The sequence below is a fragment of the Dendrobates tinctorius genome, unplaced genomic scaffold, assembly GCF_039654945.1.
Source record: "Dendrobates tinctorius isolate UK_male_01 unplaced genomic scaffold, ASM3965494v1 ptg000319l, whole genome shotgun sequence".
Lineage (NCBI taxonomy): Eukaryota > Metazoa > Chordata > Amphibia > Anura > Dendrobatidae > Dendrobates > Dendrobates tinctorius.
This window is the reverse complement of record NW_027361986.1, coordinates 2,785,048-2,802,004: the sequence shown is the minus strand read 5'-3', so window position 1 is coordinate 2,802,004 and position 16,957 is coordinate 2,785,048. Positions and strand designations below refer to the sequence as shown.

Below are 16,957 nucleotides of genomic sequence, written 5' to 3'. Positions count from 1 at the left end.
CCTGAGATTCTGCAAAGGCGCCAAATCATTTGCTGGGCTCATCAGATGGGGCAGCACACACACAGTAAGCTCCTTGTGGGACCTGGCCTAACAATCTCTTCATGTGGTGGAACTTCATTTGAGATCATTCCAGATGATGATTCAGCACCTGCATATAATCACTATCTGAGGTCGTGTCATCAGAGGAGGTGACGCATGTGAAGATCGATAGGTCAGCTCTCCATCAGAGATCTACGTGTGCGCTGCCCCATCTTATGGGGGAAAAGAGAAGGGTGACCTTTCAAAGACTGAAGACCAACGGTGGGCAGGGAAATAAGGAGACAGGAATGAGAGCCGGAAGTGCACTGTCCTCCTACTGCACTTGCAATTAAAACTTCAGAGATGGATTGCCCTACAATTTCCAAACTAAGTACTACAAGAAAGGGATGCAATTTAATAAGCAATAAAGGGCCATAACATACTTTAGTTAGGGGTCTATTTTCCTGATGACAGCTTTCCTATAAGTAGTGTAAATCTGTTATGTGCCAGCAAACTCAAAGGTCACTCTTAGATTGAGATCTTAAATGTATGATTTCATCTTCCAGTGCCTTATGACATATATCTACCAGACCATTCCTTCATCACCCCGACATTTACAGTAAATGCAAGTGTTCAAGAAGTGATCTCCTCGCTGGCGACAAAGAATGGCTTCCACAACGACCTAGTTTTAGTAAAAGTAAACTCTTGTGGAGGTAAGAGGAAACCTCGTGTAGAATTTTACTCCAGTTAAGTGTATCCATTGTTGGTCCACTGATTGAATTTCTTTTTTAAGGTCATGTTTTAAGGATTATTATTAATTACATTTATTGTGCCATTTTGTCTATTTCGCAGAAAGAGTATGTCTGAAACATGAGGACACGGGGGTCTTCACTTCTCTCGGAATAAATGAGCGCCTGTTTATCTGCAGCTCTCCAGACATGAGCTGTTTGGTGAGTATGGTCTACATGTTATGATCCTTTAGCTGTGGATACATTTTCAGTTTAGGACTCGGAGACATTGATCTGCAGATGACACTGTAGACTGTCATCTTCTGGTCATGAATCACCACCATATTCGCAAGCAGTGATAGGCAGCAAAGCTAAATCCTAATCCACCATACTGCTCACAATTTTTTGATTTCAACTCTCTATGTTATGCAAAAAATAATATCTTTTGTCTTTCACATTCTCCAAGACTCCTCTACCAGAGCAGATGGGACCGAGCAGCAGTAGCTGTGATATCCTGGATCTCATCAGCTCCAAGGAACTTGCACTCCAAATGACAGAAAATGACTGGAATCTCTTTAAGAGTGTTCACCAGGTACTGTATACATCTGTTTGGTTCATCTAGTTTTTAGACATATACTGTACACCAATTCTGCTTACCAAATAGTTGTGGAATTAAATACAATTTCTTTATAATATTGGCTAAATCTGTTATGCCTAAACTGTGAATAATTTAGGGTAAGGCCAGACGGAATGGTTGCGACATGGTAATGGCTCAGTCAATAAAAACGCCTGCAGTTGACTGCATGTTTTTGTGTAGACAAACCTTTTTGACGGTACATTTTATAATACATGACATACATATATTAGGCCAATTTAAAGAGAATCTGTCATCCAGTTTTCGCAACATAATATGAAAGCAGCTTAATGTAGGGGTAGAGACCCTGATTCTAGCAATGTGTCACTGAGTGGCTGCTTAGTATAGTTTTTAAAACAAAACTTTGTTTTATCAGCATCTGTAAGGGGATGAACTGAACCGCGGGTACCTGCATGCCGGGTTCGGAACTGAAGAGGCTGCATCCTCTGTTTCCGGGGGACAGCCTTGAGGAGGCGGACCTTCCCCTGCAGCATGGGGGAAGCCCGGGGGGAAGACACCTTCCTGTGGACTGAGAAAGGTGGGAGGAGACTGAGGAAAAGGGCGCGCAGATAAAAGGGCAAAGCGCAAAAAAAGGGAGTTTGGCGCCAGAGCAGTGTGCAGGAGCATGATGAGCGGCGCGCTCAGTTGCCCCTTCTCCCACCGGGTACTGGCATTGCGGCAGGGTCCGACCGTTTAGAGCGGGACCGCTGCCAGGAGAGAAGCCGGGTGCAGAATAGTGCAGAGCCGCTGCAGGACAGAGCAGAGCCGGTCGTGTTGCAGCCGGAGAGAGAGAAGTGCTTTGTCTGTGGGGTACCAGTGCCTCGCAGAATAGTGTCCGTCATTTCCCGCTGCCAGAGCGAGAGGGACGAATAGTGTGTGCCAGTGACTTCCAGTAAGCGAGACACAGGGCAGTCCGTGTCCGTGAGTACTATGCACGTGCCGTATTCAAAGAGAGGGAGAGACCGTGACGCAGTACATGAACACGATACAGGAGCTACACACTACAATCCTTAGGAAAGACAGTATAAGCATAGGACCCACCAACACCGTGCTGCAAGACCAGTTAGTGACGGGCCTGAGAGATGTGCTGCTGGGGCGGGCGTTGCGCAAGGGCCTGTGAGCTAACCCACACATGACTTTTTCAGAATTTGGGGTAGAGGCGCGCATAGGCGAGAAGAAGCAGGGGGTTGCAGTGTTGACAGGGATGGTCCGGTGTTGCAGAGTACCCAGCCCAAACGAGGAAGAGCCAATGTGGTCCCATGAGTTACATCAGGGGATGCAGACGATATGGGAAAAGGTCGACAAACTGGAGAAAGCTCTTACAGCTGCCTTGGAGTCCCGTACCATACACCAGGGTAACTTGCAGCAAAAGGAGAAGGAAGTTGGAGGAGAGGTGCGGAGCATAAGAAGTGCCCCAGCAGTTGCCCTAAAGTTGGTTTCTAGGTCGTGGAGTGGAGATTGTTCACTGATGGGACGCGTCTTCCACAGAGGTCGACGATCCAGACTGAGGCTCCCACCAGACAGGCCCTGGAGAGGGTGTTGGACGTGTGGAGGAAAGGGACACCTGTCCAGAAGTTGCCCTACCAGAGACAGACGACAGAGAAAGACCGCCCATCCCTCCGAAGGACTTGCTAACTGGAGAGAATGCCGCCCCTGAGAGAAAAGTTCCGGTGAGAAGAGAGGGGCCACATCCAGAGTCAGACAGAGTCACGATGATGGACGTCGAGTAGAGAAGGAGAAGATGTCAGCTGTTCGCGGTGAGATGTTTGCGTTGGTCAGGCACTTGGAGGCGAGTCTGGTAAAATTCCCACCAGGATCCGAAGGTTTCGTCCAGGGGGATCAACCCGAAAGGGTACAAGGGTCCAGTGTTCCCGAAACACCCACTCCCACAGTTCCCGAAGATGAGAGGGAAGAACCACTTTTCTCTTTTCTTGCTGCCCGTCAGTTCAAAAGACCCTGATCCAGTGGAGGAGTCGCAAGATGCCTCTGAGGTACCCCCGCCAGAAGTGGTAGATAGAGTTGAGCGAAAAGGGTCAGTCATATTCAAAAGTCGCCGACTTTCGCTGAAGTCGGGTTTCATGAAACGAAACCCGACCATAGCGTGAGGTCGGCCACAAGGTCGGCGACCAGAACGCCAAAGTCGCGTTTCAAAAGATGCTTCCAGCGCCCTTTTTCAGCCAATGATGGAGGACGCACACTGTGGGCAACGCAATGACATAGGCATCGGTCACCACCATCTTTGAGAAGGGCATGCAAGTGATTGGCTGGCTTTGTGTGGCGTCACAGGGGCTATAAAAGGACGTGAACGCCGACCGCCATCTTACTTATGCCGGATCTTAGCATAGGGAGAGCTGCTGCTGATGATGATTCTGTAGGGAGAGCGTTAGGCAGGGAAGAAGAACCAAAAAACTGCTTCTGCTGTTAGCGATTTCCACTTACAACACAACACTTTGTGTGCAGTGACAGGGGAGGCTCTATCTTTGTGCATCAGCTCTGTTGGTTATTAGGCTGCCTTATAAGGCTCCCTGATAGCTACATTGCTGTTTGCACACTGCTGTGCAAACTGCTTTTTTAAAAGCAAAAATACTTTTCTTCTTTTCTGCACAGTTACCAAGGGTTCATTTTTCCACCCTTTTGTGTGTGCACTGTGCAGCAGTCCTGCTTATTAGGCTGCCTGCGTCCATACTTGGACTGAGAGCATCATTGTCAGGGTCTTCAAATCTCTAGTGAGATCCAAATTCTCACCAATCCTATATAGACAGCCTCCACCTTGTCATACACCATCCAATTTCAGTTTGTTACATTGAGGTGTAATCTCTACTGGGCCTGAGACAATAGTTCTGCGTCCTCAAATCTATAGTGAGATTCAAAATCTCACCAATCCTATAGACACCCTCCACCTTGTCATACACCATCCAATTTCAGCCTGTTACATTGAGGTGTAATCTCTACTGGGCCTGAGACAATAGTTCTGCGTCCTCAAATCTATAGTGAGATTCAAATTCTCACCAATCCTATAGACACCCTCCACCTTGTCATTCACCATCCAATTTCAGCCTGTTACATTGAGGTGTAATCTCTACTGGGCCAGAGACAATAGTTCTGCGTCCTCAAATCTATAGTGAGATTCAAATTCTCACCAATCATATAGACACCCTACACCTTGTCATACACCATCCAATTTCAGTCTGTTACATTGAGGTGTAATCTCTACTGTGCCAGAGACAATAATTCTGCATCCTCAAATCTATAGTGAGATTCAAATTCTCACCAATCCTATAGACACCCTCCACCTTGTCATACACCATCCAATTTCAGCCTGTTACATTGAGGTGTAATCTCTACTGGGCCTGAGACAATAGTTCAGCGTCCTCAAATCTCTAGTGAGATTCAAATTCTCACCAATAGTAGATACACCTTCTACCTTGTTTTACAGTACCATATAGCTGGTGGTATTTTGGGTACATTTTCACAAAAATGAGCAAGTTTGGTGGAAGACGCCATGGAAGTGGGCGGGGGTTGCCAGCTGGTCCCGATGGTGGTGGAGGTGTGCATCTGTTGGTAGTGGCAAAAGCTCAATAGCACCTAAGGCAGGAGGTGTTGAGCCTGCGTCATCGTCTGGCTCCACAAGGCCTCGAAGGCTCTCTTTTCTGGGAGTAGGTAAACCACTTTTAAAGCCGGAGCTTCAGGAACAAGTTTTGGCTTACATTGCTGACACAGCCTCCAGCTCTCTCGCCTCCTCTTCTGAAGTTTCAAAAAATAAAAGCACTGAGTCGTCATTGGAGGCTCCTGGTCAGGAACAACACCTTTCCTTGTGTCCTTCACCCCTACCAAAAGTGAAGGATGTGGCAGGCCACACTACCGATTACTCCATGGAACGCTTTTCACATACCATGCCTGGGTTAGCAAGTCAAATCGTGAATTCCCCAGTCCAAGATGAATCTGACATGGAGTGCACTGATGCACAGCCACTGCTAGATTTTTCTGCTGGTACATTCACTCAGAGCACTACATTGTCCTCGCAGTGTACTGAGGCAGAATCAGACCCTGATGAAATTCAGGTGCCCCTTCCCGCATACTATATCACCTTACACGGTGACACAGAGGAAGGTGCACATGAAATTGAAGAGGAGGTGATGGATGACCCAGTTGTTGACCCAGATTGGCATCCATTGGGGGAAGAGGGTGCCACTGCCAATAGCTCAGAAGAGGAGGAGGAGGATCCGCAGCAGGCAACGACATCACAATAGCTGTTATCTGGCAGGACCGTAGCAGTCCAAAAATGTGTTACAAAAAACAAAAGAGTTGCAGAACAGCTTGGCCACGACGGTCAAATTAGCACAGTGTGCAAGGTCTCAAAATGTCTTCCATAGTAGGAAGAGTGCAGTGTGGCACTTTTTGGAACAAAATCCTAAAGACCAGGCAAAGGTTATCAGTAAGAAATGCGCAAAGACCTTTAGCCGATGGAAAAATCTGAGAAATTTGAATACAAGTTGCATGCTTAGACATTTAACCACCATGCACTTGCAAGCGTGGACGGACTACCAAACCTCACGTACCACATGTGCACCTGCTCCGAATGAAGGTAGTCAGAAACGCTACATCACTTCCCCCACTGTAAGCCCACCGGATAGCACACCACCAGCAGCAAATGTCGAGGTGTCGTCGCAAGGGCAAAGCAGTCATGGAATCACAATGTTATTGCTACGAAAGACTGAATCTAGGCCATCACCATCACCAACCCTCTCTCAGTCCGCCATGTCCACCGCTAGTTCCACCATATGCAGCTCTCAAGTCCAGCTCACCCTACCAGAGACTCTGAGTAGGACAAGAAAGTGCTCATCCTCTCATCCGCGTACACTGGCTTTGAACGCCCACATTGCCAAACTAATCTCGTTAGAGATGATGCCCTACTGGTTGGTTGAAAGCAAAGCTTTCTGCGAGCTCATGGCCTACGCAGTACCACGATATGACCTACCCAGTCGGCACTTCTTTTCGCGAAAAGCCATCCCAGCCCTCCACGTGCATGTGAAAGACCGCATTGTCCATGCTCTCAAGCAATCAGTGAGTGGAAAGGTGCACCTCACAACAGATGCATGGTCCAGTAGGCATGGCCAGGGCCGTTACGTGTCCATCACTGCGCGCTGGGTTAATGTGGTGGATGCAGGGTCCTCAGGGGACAGCGGCGGTGGGACAGTGCTGCCTAGCCCACGGTATAGGAAACAGTTGACTGTAGGCGTTCGACCCTCCTCCTCCTCCAGAAGCGAAAGCTCGTCCACAGAGCGCAGTCACACGAGCACTCCATCCGCAGCTGCCAGCGTTGCACACGAGGTGTCCCACTATCGAACAGCTAGCGGTAAGCAGCAGCAGGCTGTGTTGAAGATGATGTGTTTGGGAGACAACAGACACACCGCGGAGGTACTGGCCGACTACTTGCAGCGACAAACTGAGTCATGGCTGGGCAGTCTACATCTTGAGGCAGGCAAGGTAGTTAGTGATAACGGACGGAATTTTGTGGCAGCCATAGCCATTTCAAAACTCAGACACATACCTTGCCTGGCTCACACCTTGAACCTGGTGGTGCAGTGCTTCCTCAATAATTATCCGGAGTTAACACCCCTGCTCCATAAGGTGTGAAGACTGTGCTCGCACATCCGCCGGTCGCCTGTACACTCCAGTCGTATGCAGAAGCTGCAGCGATTGCTCCACCTTCCCAAGCACCGCCTAATTATCGACGTTGCAACCATATGGAACTCCACCCTGCACATGGTTCAGAGGCTGTGCGAACAGAGGCAGGCTGTAATTCATTTGTGGGAGGATACAGGGGCAGGCAGTTTGCAGGCAGACATGGAGTTGTCTGGTGTGCAGTGGTCGAAGCTGAAAGATCTCTGTAAAGGCTTTCAGTGTTTTGAGGAATGCACACGGCTGGTAAGCACAGACTTATGCGTCTGCTCATGCAAACTTTGACGCACATTAAGGAGCAGGCGTCTGCAGCCGAGGAGGAAGAGGAAGAGGGAAGCCTTGATGACAGTCAGCCATTTTCTGGTCAGGGAAGTCTTGTGGACGAGGTGGAGGAAGAAGAGAAAGAGGAGGAGGAGGTGGATGTTGGGGATGATTATTTTGGGGAGGAGGATGCGTCTCAGGGGGCAAGAAAAAATGTTGGCGTGGCAAGGTCAGGTACAGGGTTTGTGCGTGACTGGAGGGATGTGGATTTGCCAGAAAGTGCTCCTCCACCCAGCACTCACAGTGCATCATTGACACCTGGAACATTGGCCCACATGTCTGATTATGCCTTGCAGATCCTAAAAAGGGACCTCCGCATTGCCAAAATGATGAACTATGGCGACTACTGGTTGGCCAGCATCCTGGATCCATGCTATAAAGGCAAATTCCAAAACATCATGCCTAGAACCTAGAGCTAATATTGGCTAACAAACAAGCAACTCTGGTAAACCGTTTGTTTGAGGCATTCCCAGCACACAGCGGCGGTGATGTTTTGCCAACAAGCCGTAGGTGGCAACATGAAAGAGGTGTTCGTGGTGCACACAGCCGAAGTGGCGTTGGACACAGGGGTTTCATGACCATGTTGTGGACTGATTTTTCAAGTACCGCTCCCACGACTGGTAATACTGCATCGATCGAAAGTGACAGGAGACAGCAGTTGTCAACTATGGTAACAAACTACTTCTCCTCCCATATTGATGTTCTCCCTCACCAGTCATTCCCCTTTGACTATTGGGCCAGTAAACTGGACACCTGGCCTGAATTGGCACAATATGCCTTACAGGAGCTCGCTTGCCCTGCTGCTATTGTGTTACCTGAACGAGTCTTCAGTGATTGTGGATCAACCCTGACAGAAAACAGGACCCGTCTGTTGACCCAAAATGTTGATGATCTAACCTTCATTAAAATGAACCATGCATGGGTTTCAAAGGATTTTGTCCCACCCTCCCCTGCTGACACGTAGGTTGCCAGAAAAATGGCTTGCTTTTGTCCTCCTCTTCCGCGGTCTTCTCCAATTACTCCATTTGCAGCTGCTGAATGTCCAACATCAACATATGCCAATTTTTCCACCTCCCTAACTGGGCTGCCTCCCCCCACAGGGCCGGGGTCATCACCTGGCACACGCACCCGTGCGAGTGTCGTTGCCCTGGACAGGTGGGTGGGCACACTGTTTGGCAACGTCACTGGCACAAGGTCCCTCATAGTAGAATCAGGTGTCTCTGATGGTGGGGGTGCACACCCGCCGTCAGACACACCGGCATGCTATGAGGGGCCCTGTGCCAGGGCCGTCGCCAACGAGTGGGCCCCCCCTGCTTGCTCAGGATCATAGCACTTGCAAAGTTGAAATACTTACCTCTCCCTGCTCCACCGCCGTGACGTCTTCCGCCTTTCCTGACAATGACATTCTGGTCAGAGAGCGTGATGACATCACGTCTGTACGCCCTTTGCCTAAACAGTCCAAGTGCAGTGAGATGGAAGATGGGGATGACGAGGAGTCCAGACTAGTACAGGGATTCCCTAGCGAGGAGACTTATTTAATTGTTTTCAATGTTGGGACAGCTATTTTTGGGGAGCACTATACTCTGGAGAATGATATATGAGGCCCACCATACACTTGAGCATTCCAAAGGTGGACATCAGACACTGGAGCAGCATTTACAGGGCCCATTATGCACTGGAGCATTAGAAATGGGGCCCATTATATATGGAGCATTATTTGGGCCCATAACACAGTGGAGCTTCAGCCATGGGGACCAACATATACTGTAGCATTTTGTGGAGCTCATCATATACTGTTTCAAACACTATATGGGACCGATGATTCTGTATGGAGAAATATATGGGCCTTATTACTCTGTATAGCGCACTATGCGGTGCCCATAATACTGTATGGAGTAATATACTGTCCGTTTTTGGAGCTATTGGAGAATTTAAAATGGATATCAGTCATGAGATGTAAGAAGTGAAGTATTTTTCATTGTACTATACTGCTATTTCTCTGCCGTATCAGAGGATCATGAATTGTGGCATGTGTTAAAGGAGCCCATTGACACTCTTTGGCCCTGGGCCCACGAAAATCTGGAGCCAGCCCTACCCCCCACAACTTTAGCCAAATAACCCCCAGTTTTCAATGCCTAACTATTATTATAAAGTAAATTAAGGTTGACAAGCTTAAGTAATAAGAATTGATGTTTTTGGCATTAAAATGGGCACTGTAGATGTGTTTCCTGTCCTCCACTCACTGCCGACTTTTCTTCCCCATTGACTTGCATTGGGTTTCGTGTTTCAGTCGGCCTTCGACTTTTTACGATAATCGGCCGATTTCGTTCGACCCGACTTTTGAGAAAGTCGGGTTTCATGAAACCCGACTCGACCCGAAAAAAGGCAATGTCGCTCATCTCTAGTGGTAGACTGTGATGAGGAAAAAGGTCCTGAGACATTACCTTCATCAGCTCTGGAATATGGAGAGGGAGAGTTTCTCGCCATGTCAAATGTAGACCCAGAAGAGATTGCTGACCCATGGGACCTGAATGGACCCCCGTTCCCTGCCACTCTACCTGAAGTTCGGAGTGACCCTAACCAGCTTTACTGGCATCACGTAATGCGGGAGAAGCAGGAGCAGATGCAGAAATTTAGGGCAGCTCTCGGCCCTCAGAAAACCATCTTGGAGTACAATGACTCTCGCCTGTGGAATGGCAAGTTATAGAAGAGGAGTGTAAGGGGATGGACCGAACAATGGGTACCTGCATGTTTGTGACCCCTTTTTCCATCAACCACTTTGTGTACACTTGACTGACACTGTGAGGAGAGTGATGCAGGAGTCTCGTCGAGCTTAGAGCGTGCTTTGACCCTTACTGTTGCTTGGTCACTACAGAATATGGACTAGGGGCAGTGGAAGGTACAAGAGACCGACCACTGTCACCAGAAGACGTGGGGTATTTTTGTTTGTTTGACCCCATTTATGAGGACACTACGTCGGCCGCTGCAGGAGTTGGAGCACTAGGACTTCCTTATACGTCTGCTAATATTTGAACCATTATCTTGTACCGTACCTTTAATATTGTTTAACTCTTCACCTCCCTGCGTGGAGTATTTCCCCTGTAAATAAACCCTGTTAACCCTTGCTCTGTTGCCTACGTTCCGTCACTGCATCGCGCGTTCCTGCTTGTTCCCCCTTCTTACACATCAGCAGGAGATTTATCACTAGTGGACTAGTAAACTTGCTGTCATGTATTAGAGTCACGCCCCATCACTGATTGGCAGCTTTCTGTGTACACTCTGGAGAGGCAGAAAGCTGCCAATCGGTGATGTGGGTGGGGTTATACAGAGCTCAGCATTAAAGAACTGCAGCAGATAAAATATTGATTTTTATCAAAAATAAAACATGCAACCCCGTAAGTGACACATTACTGAAATCAGGGTCTCTTTTCCTACATCATGCTGTTCTCAGATAGGGTAGGAAATACCTGGTGACAGATCACCCTGATAACATGCATAAAAAAACGCAGCTACTACACAGGCTTTTTGATCACGTCATGACTTTGTTAATTGTGTTGGCATAGTCTATTACTTTCATGTGTCCCATCAACCAAAACCTCTAAGGCAGTGAGTTTCAACTTTTTGTAGGTCATGAGCCAAACATGGGAGATGTTTAAATATACGGTATAACATAATAATAATCTTTATTTTTATATAGCGCTAACATATTCCGCAGCGCTTTACAGTTTGCACACATTATCATCACTGTCCCCGATGGGGCTCACAATCTAAAATTACCTAGTAATATGACATTCATCTTAGTGATATCTGTCTATGATAAAGTTTTGACCCTTATACCAATTTTCTGCAGTGCTATGACATCCCTTGTGTTAGTTTTTTTATTTGGCCACAACAGGGAGGAACCGAGAAGAACCCAGGAGATACATGTGGTTCCCAATTTACAGTTTGAGGTATACAGGATGTCTTCTATGACTGTGACAAATCCCTGCCACAATGAGGCTTTTCTTAGAATGTGATTTTTTTACCCAGATGGGTGTACCACAATAAACGTAGAAAAGACTCCTTAGAGACCCTGATGTTCATCAAAGGCACTGAGGTTCATCAGATCGTTGCACACTATCAGCACAATGCCCTTGACTTTACTGCAGACAGCAAGGACTCTCTATGGATACATTTTTTCAATCTTGAGTACCCCCTTCTCGAGAATTGTAATTTCGGAGCAGCGTCTTAAGGTTTATGGTAATTATCTCTCCAACAACCATTGAGCCTCATGTGTAGACGTCTCATTATGGTGCCTAACCTATCTACTTAGGTGGAGTTGCTGTATCACACATTTGGGAAACAGCGGTTCCGTAACAGCACAACTGCTAATCTGGAGAGGTTTATAAGGCGATTCAATGAGGTGCAGTTCTGGGTGGCAACGGAAGTCTGTCTGTGCCAAGACGATGAGAGGAGGACGCTGCTCTTGCGCAAATTCATCAAGCTGGCCGCACAGTAAGTTGCCAGTACAATAATTGTGCTTGTGCTCTTCTTCTGGCTCTTACCTTCTGAACCAATTCTTATTCTCCGGAGGTCTAATAGACCACTTCTGTTATAGACACTCATGTACATAGCAAAGTCTCTGTAAGGCAGCGCACAGCGCACCTACAATTCGGTCACCTGTAGGAAGTCTGTTACCTGTGTGCATAATCCCGCATTGCTACGTACGGTATTAGAATTCACACATACCAGCAAGTAAAGTATTTAGCTGTAATCTTTTCCCCAAAAACTGAAAGCTCATGAAACTATAGCCTATAGGTAAATAGGATGCAGATTGGAAATGTTACTTTTCTTATTAACACTCATGATCAGCAGTAACTCATACTCTCATATGAGGTTCTAGTTTGGGTTGCAATTTTCTGAAACTCATTCATATTTCTTTCTTTGTCTGCAGGCTCAAGGAGCAGAAAAATCTGAATTCTTTCTTTGCTGTGATGTTTGGCCTCAGTAACACAGCAGTGAGCCGTATGTCCAGGACATGGCAGGTAAGACACTGACCAAGCAATGTCCCTTTATTGTACTTTTATGCACTGAGAAAAGCCATTATGGAATTGGCAAATACAAATTTTAAGGCTATGTTCACATAGAGCGTTTTTGCAGCTATATTTCAATGCAAATTAAGAGGAAGCTGCATTTTACAGTACCAGTAAAAGCTACGTGATTTTAGAAATCTTATGCACATACTTGGTTTTATTTTCCTGACCGAATTTGAGAACTGCAGCATGTCAATTCTTTTCAACAGGTTTTGCTGCGTCTTTATTTATTATGATTGCTTGTACATCATATTCTGCAGTGATTTAAAGACATTATCATCACTGTCCCCATAGGGACTCACAATCTAAATTCCCTATCTGTATGTCTTTGGAGTGTGGGAGGAAACCGGACAATGTGGAGGAAACCCACGCAAACACGGAGAGAACATACAAACTCCTTGCAGATGTAAATCCAAACGAATAAAAACCTCATCTCATCTTAAATATTGATCCCTTCACATACAGAACAATATACCAAAAGAGAAAAACGAAGGAACAAGATCCCAAAAGTTATCAAATTTTATTACACCATGAATAAAAGGTATATATCATAACACCACCATATCTCAATAAATACAATACAGAGTATAGAGAGGGGGTGGAAGTTACCTCACCCTAGTTACAACAACTCATAATTGTGGAGTGAGGATAAACTGATGAAACTGCAGAGGCGGTGAAACGCGCGTCGGGGTGTGTTACAGGTCCCCTCTACCGGGTGGCAGCATGACTACAGGTACATTGGCAACTTTATATGGTGATTTACTCTGTGTACCTTTTGTTATGGTGACATTTTGCACCTTGCTGATAACCTACAGGGTGCACATCTAGTGCAATAATACTAATAGGTCAAGGCTGCTCCTTATCAAGGTGGAGGGAACATTTATACAGTTTAGCCTCAATCCACAATTATGAGTTGTTGTAACTAGGATGAGGTAACTTCCTCCCCCTCTCTATACTCTGTATTGTATTTATTGAGATATGGTGGTGTTATGATATATACCTTTTATTCATGGTGCAATAAAATTTGATAATTTTTGGGATCTTGTTCCTTCGTTTTTCTCTTTTGGTATAAACTCCTTGCAGATGTTGTTCTCGGTGGGATTTGAACCCAGGATCCCATTGCTGCAATGCTAATCACTGAGCCACCGTGCTTGGTGACTTTACTAACTTTATGTGCAGTAGACAAATGACACATGTATTCCTCACCAAATAAACACCATTTGCGAAAAAAAAAACCCTTCACTTCGAAACACGCGTTTTACTGCTAAATAAAAAAACACTGCTTGTGAACATAGCCTAAGTTTGTTTTGGAAAAGTTTTTTCCTAGTTCCTAGCAGTAAGAATGGGTAATGAAGAAGCAGTTACCTAACATGACATTTTATTTCTGCGAGGTCTCTTCCAATTATTTCCACATAATGCACAAAAAGGTAAATTACCGTAATCTTATTTTGCTTCTTTTAGAGGTTGCCCAACAAGACCAGAAAACTATACTCCATCTTTGAAAGACTCATGGTAAGTTTCTCCATTCTTATGTCGCCTCACCGGTCTCCAAGTTTATTTTTTTATCAGAATATTTAAGATATTTTACTTCCGTCACAGCCGTGTTCACATTTAATCATATATTTAACAGTTTAGTATTTATGATCTGTAAGGTCTAAGACCTGATGAGACTGCTGTATGATGTCAGAATGGCTGTATAACGCTTTATAAAAGTGTAATTTAATCTGTCCACCTTCCCTGCTGCGGCTGAGATCTCACACTGTTCAGTACAAGCTGCAGCTGTCAGTCAGGCCTTGTGGGTGGAGACTAAATACATGTGGGATCATTAAATATTAAATTTCATAGCTGGACTCATAAAATTCTCATCTTACTATATACAGCTATTCTGACATGGATTTTTCAAAGTAAGTACACTAGTCTCATCAAGTTGAAAAACTTAATAACATATGCAGTTTGTAAGGTGAAATTTGGTGACAGAACAGCTTTAAAGCCTGCATTATAGTTGAAGGGGGCATTGACAAACATCCTTAGTATTTTAACTGAACTTCTAAAATACGTACAGCATATTATAAAATCTTAAAGGCCTGTTTCGCACCACAGTTTTTTGTCATTTTGAACACTTGCACTTTTTTACATTGTAAACCAAAAAAAAATTATGCAAATGTATGTATGATAAGGCAAGTATGTCTGTTTCTTTGACATGTATGCTACATCTATTTTAGGATATTGTCAGGATATTGGGTGACTTGTTTGGTAGAAAGAAAGTATGTTAGTATATAAAAATCTGTTTGCATTCGTCTTTCATGGACTCCGGTGATAGATATAAAAAAAAAAAAAAAAAAAAAACCTGATCCGTTTTCTTAAAAGGAAGAAAAAGCGCAACGTACTGCATTTTTTGTATTCTGTAAAGATCTAAATGGATCTAAATGCACAAGTGTATGTTGAGTACCCATTTGACATACGTGCTTCCCAATATATTCTATCCATTTAAAAATTTATAGCAAAAATGGATACATCAGTACACCACAAACCATGGTATGAACCAGGCCTAATAGATCAGTTCAGCTTTGAGCTATGATGGAGGCTGTACCTCTTTTTCTTTATTTAGCGCTAGCATATTCCGCAGCGCTTTACAGTTTTGCACACATGATCATCACTGTCCCTGATGGGGCTCACAATCTAAATTCCCTATCAGTGTGTCTTTGGAATGTGGGAGGAAACCGGAGAACCCGGCGGAAACCCACACAAACACGGGGAGAACATACAAACTCCTTGCAGATGTTGTCGTTGGTGGGATTCAAACTGCATATTCCGCAGCGCTTTACAGTTTTCACATATTATCATCACTGTCCCTGATGGGCTCATAATCTAAATTCCCTATCAGTATGTCTTTGGAATGTGGGAGGAAACCGGAGAGCCCGGTGGAAACCCACGCAAAAACGGGGAGAACATACAAGCTCCTTGCAGATGTTGGTGGGATTTGAACCCAGGACTCCAGCGCTGCAAGGCCGCAGTGCTAACCACTGAGCCACCATGCTGCCCATACCTCTGGAGCAGTCCAAGATAAATGAAGGTATTAGGTTGTGTTCACACGTAGCGTTTTTTAATCCGTTTTTTTTTCCGCAGGAAAAACCTGCTCTCTTAGCAGAAAGAAACTTGCTTAAAGAGCAGGCTTTGCTTAGCTTTTGTTCTCTTTTTTTGGCGCGATTTTGTCAGGGTACATTTGTCTCTTGTGCATGCTGAAAAAGTTTAGTCCATAAAAAGAAAATCTGATTTTACTTCATCAGGTTTTGGCACAAAAAAACTGATACCTGCGTTTTTCAGCGTTTTTTTTGCACCATGCATTGCTTACAATGGGTGAAAACCGCCAAAAAAAAAAAACCACTGAAAAAATGCTGAAAGAATTGACATGCTGCATTTGGCAAAAACCAAGATATTTCACAAAATACTGAGGACGAAAAGAACAGGATGTGTGCATGAAATTTTTGAAATCTCATAGACTTTGCTGGTACTGTAAAACGCAGCTGAAAATTTGCATTTAAAAAACGCAAAGTGTGAGCATAGCCTCATATCACATAGATTCATTCTATATAAAACAAATATATTAATAATCTTGTAAAACTAAGTTTCAGTTAATACTGTGTATTTCTTGTTGCAGGACCCGTCTTGGAATCATAGAGCCTACAGACTGGCAGTAGCCAAACTCAGCCCTCCTCTCATTCCTTTTCTTCCTCTTATTTTGAAAGGTATTACGAGAAGAGTTGAATTCAAGTGGTGACCTATAACTAAATAATGCATACTTTTAAAAAAATATATATTATATATATATATATATATATATATATATATAGTAAAAATATTATAGTTATTCTCTGCTCCTCCTAAAATGCTGCCCAGTTCAGGGTCTGTACTCTTCCTCTTCCAGTGGATGGACGTGATTTCTCACAGCTCATCACTAATTGCAGTAATGACCATGTCATTGCTTTGGGCAGTGATTGGCTGCAGTGGTCACGTGTTCTTATGTGGCGCCCCTGAGGGTTCAGTCACCACAGAGGTACTGCACCTCCTCCTGAGGTGTGGTGCCCCACCATCCAGGTAAGGTGGAGACTTCTGACCACACTCCAACACCTGCATCCCACACAACATAGTAGTGTAGCAAAGCACCCTTTGGTGGCTCCCTGCTTGGAACACGAAGAGTGCTGGAAGGCGGGTGGAGCTTAGTTGCGCAAAAAGAGCGGGAAGAGTTTAGGATTTAGTCAGTCAGTCAGTGAGTCTGACTAAGGAGAGTCTGTGAGAGAAGATCCCCGGAGAGGGATGGATGAAAGAAGTGCTGCAGCCCGCTGGCACAGGAAAGGGACATTGATGGAAAGCCTGACTCTCTCCATAAGAAAGAAGGATTAGTACGGAACGTAAGGAGAGGAGGACTAAGGATTAGGGTTAGAGCAGAACCCTTCCCAAGTTCACAGCGCATGGCCGGGGTTCGGTCCCCGAGGTTGTATGGA

The 16,957-nt window shown here is 45.3% G+C and overlaps 1 protein-coding gene across 2 annotated transcripts in view; it reads left to right on the top strand.

Annotated features, from left to right (window-relative positions):
• The window catches only part of LOC141073895 (rap guanine nucleotide exchange factor 3-like), a 120,603-nt gene that overhangs the window by 84,415 nt on the left and 19,231 nt on the right, over nt 1-16,957 (top strand). For both annotated transcript variants that reach the window (XM_073561435.1, XM_073561434.1), the window contains exons 18-24: nt 585-731; nt 871-968; nt 1,213-1,338; nt 11,696-11,877; nt 12,317-12,407; nt 13,917-13,967; nt 16,114-16,201. In XM_073561435.1, coding sequence (XP_073417536.1) covers nt 585-731; nt 871-968; nt 1,213-1,338; nt 11,696-11,877; nt 12,317-12,407; nt 13,917-13,967; nt 16,114-16,201 — 783 coding nt within the window. The remainder of the gene's footprint in view (nt 1-584; nt 732-870; nt 969-1,212; nt 1,339-11,695; nt 11,878-12,316; nt 12,408-13,916; nt 13,968-16,113; nt 16,202-16,957) is intronic.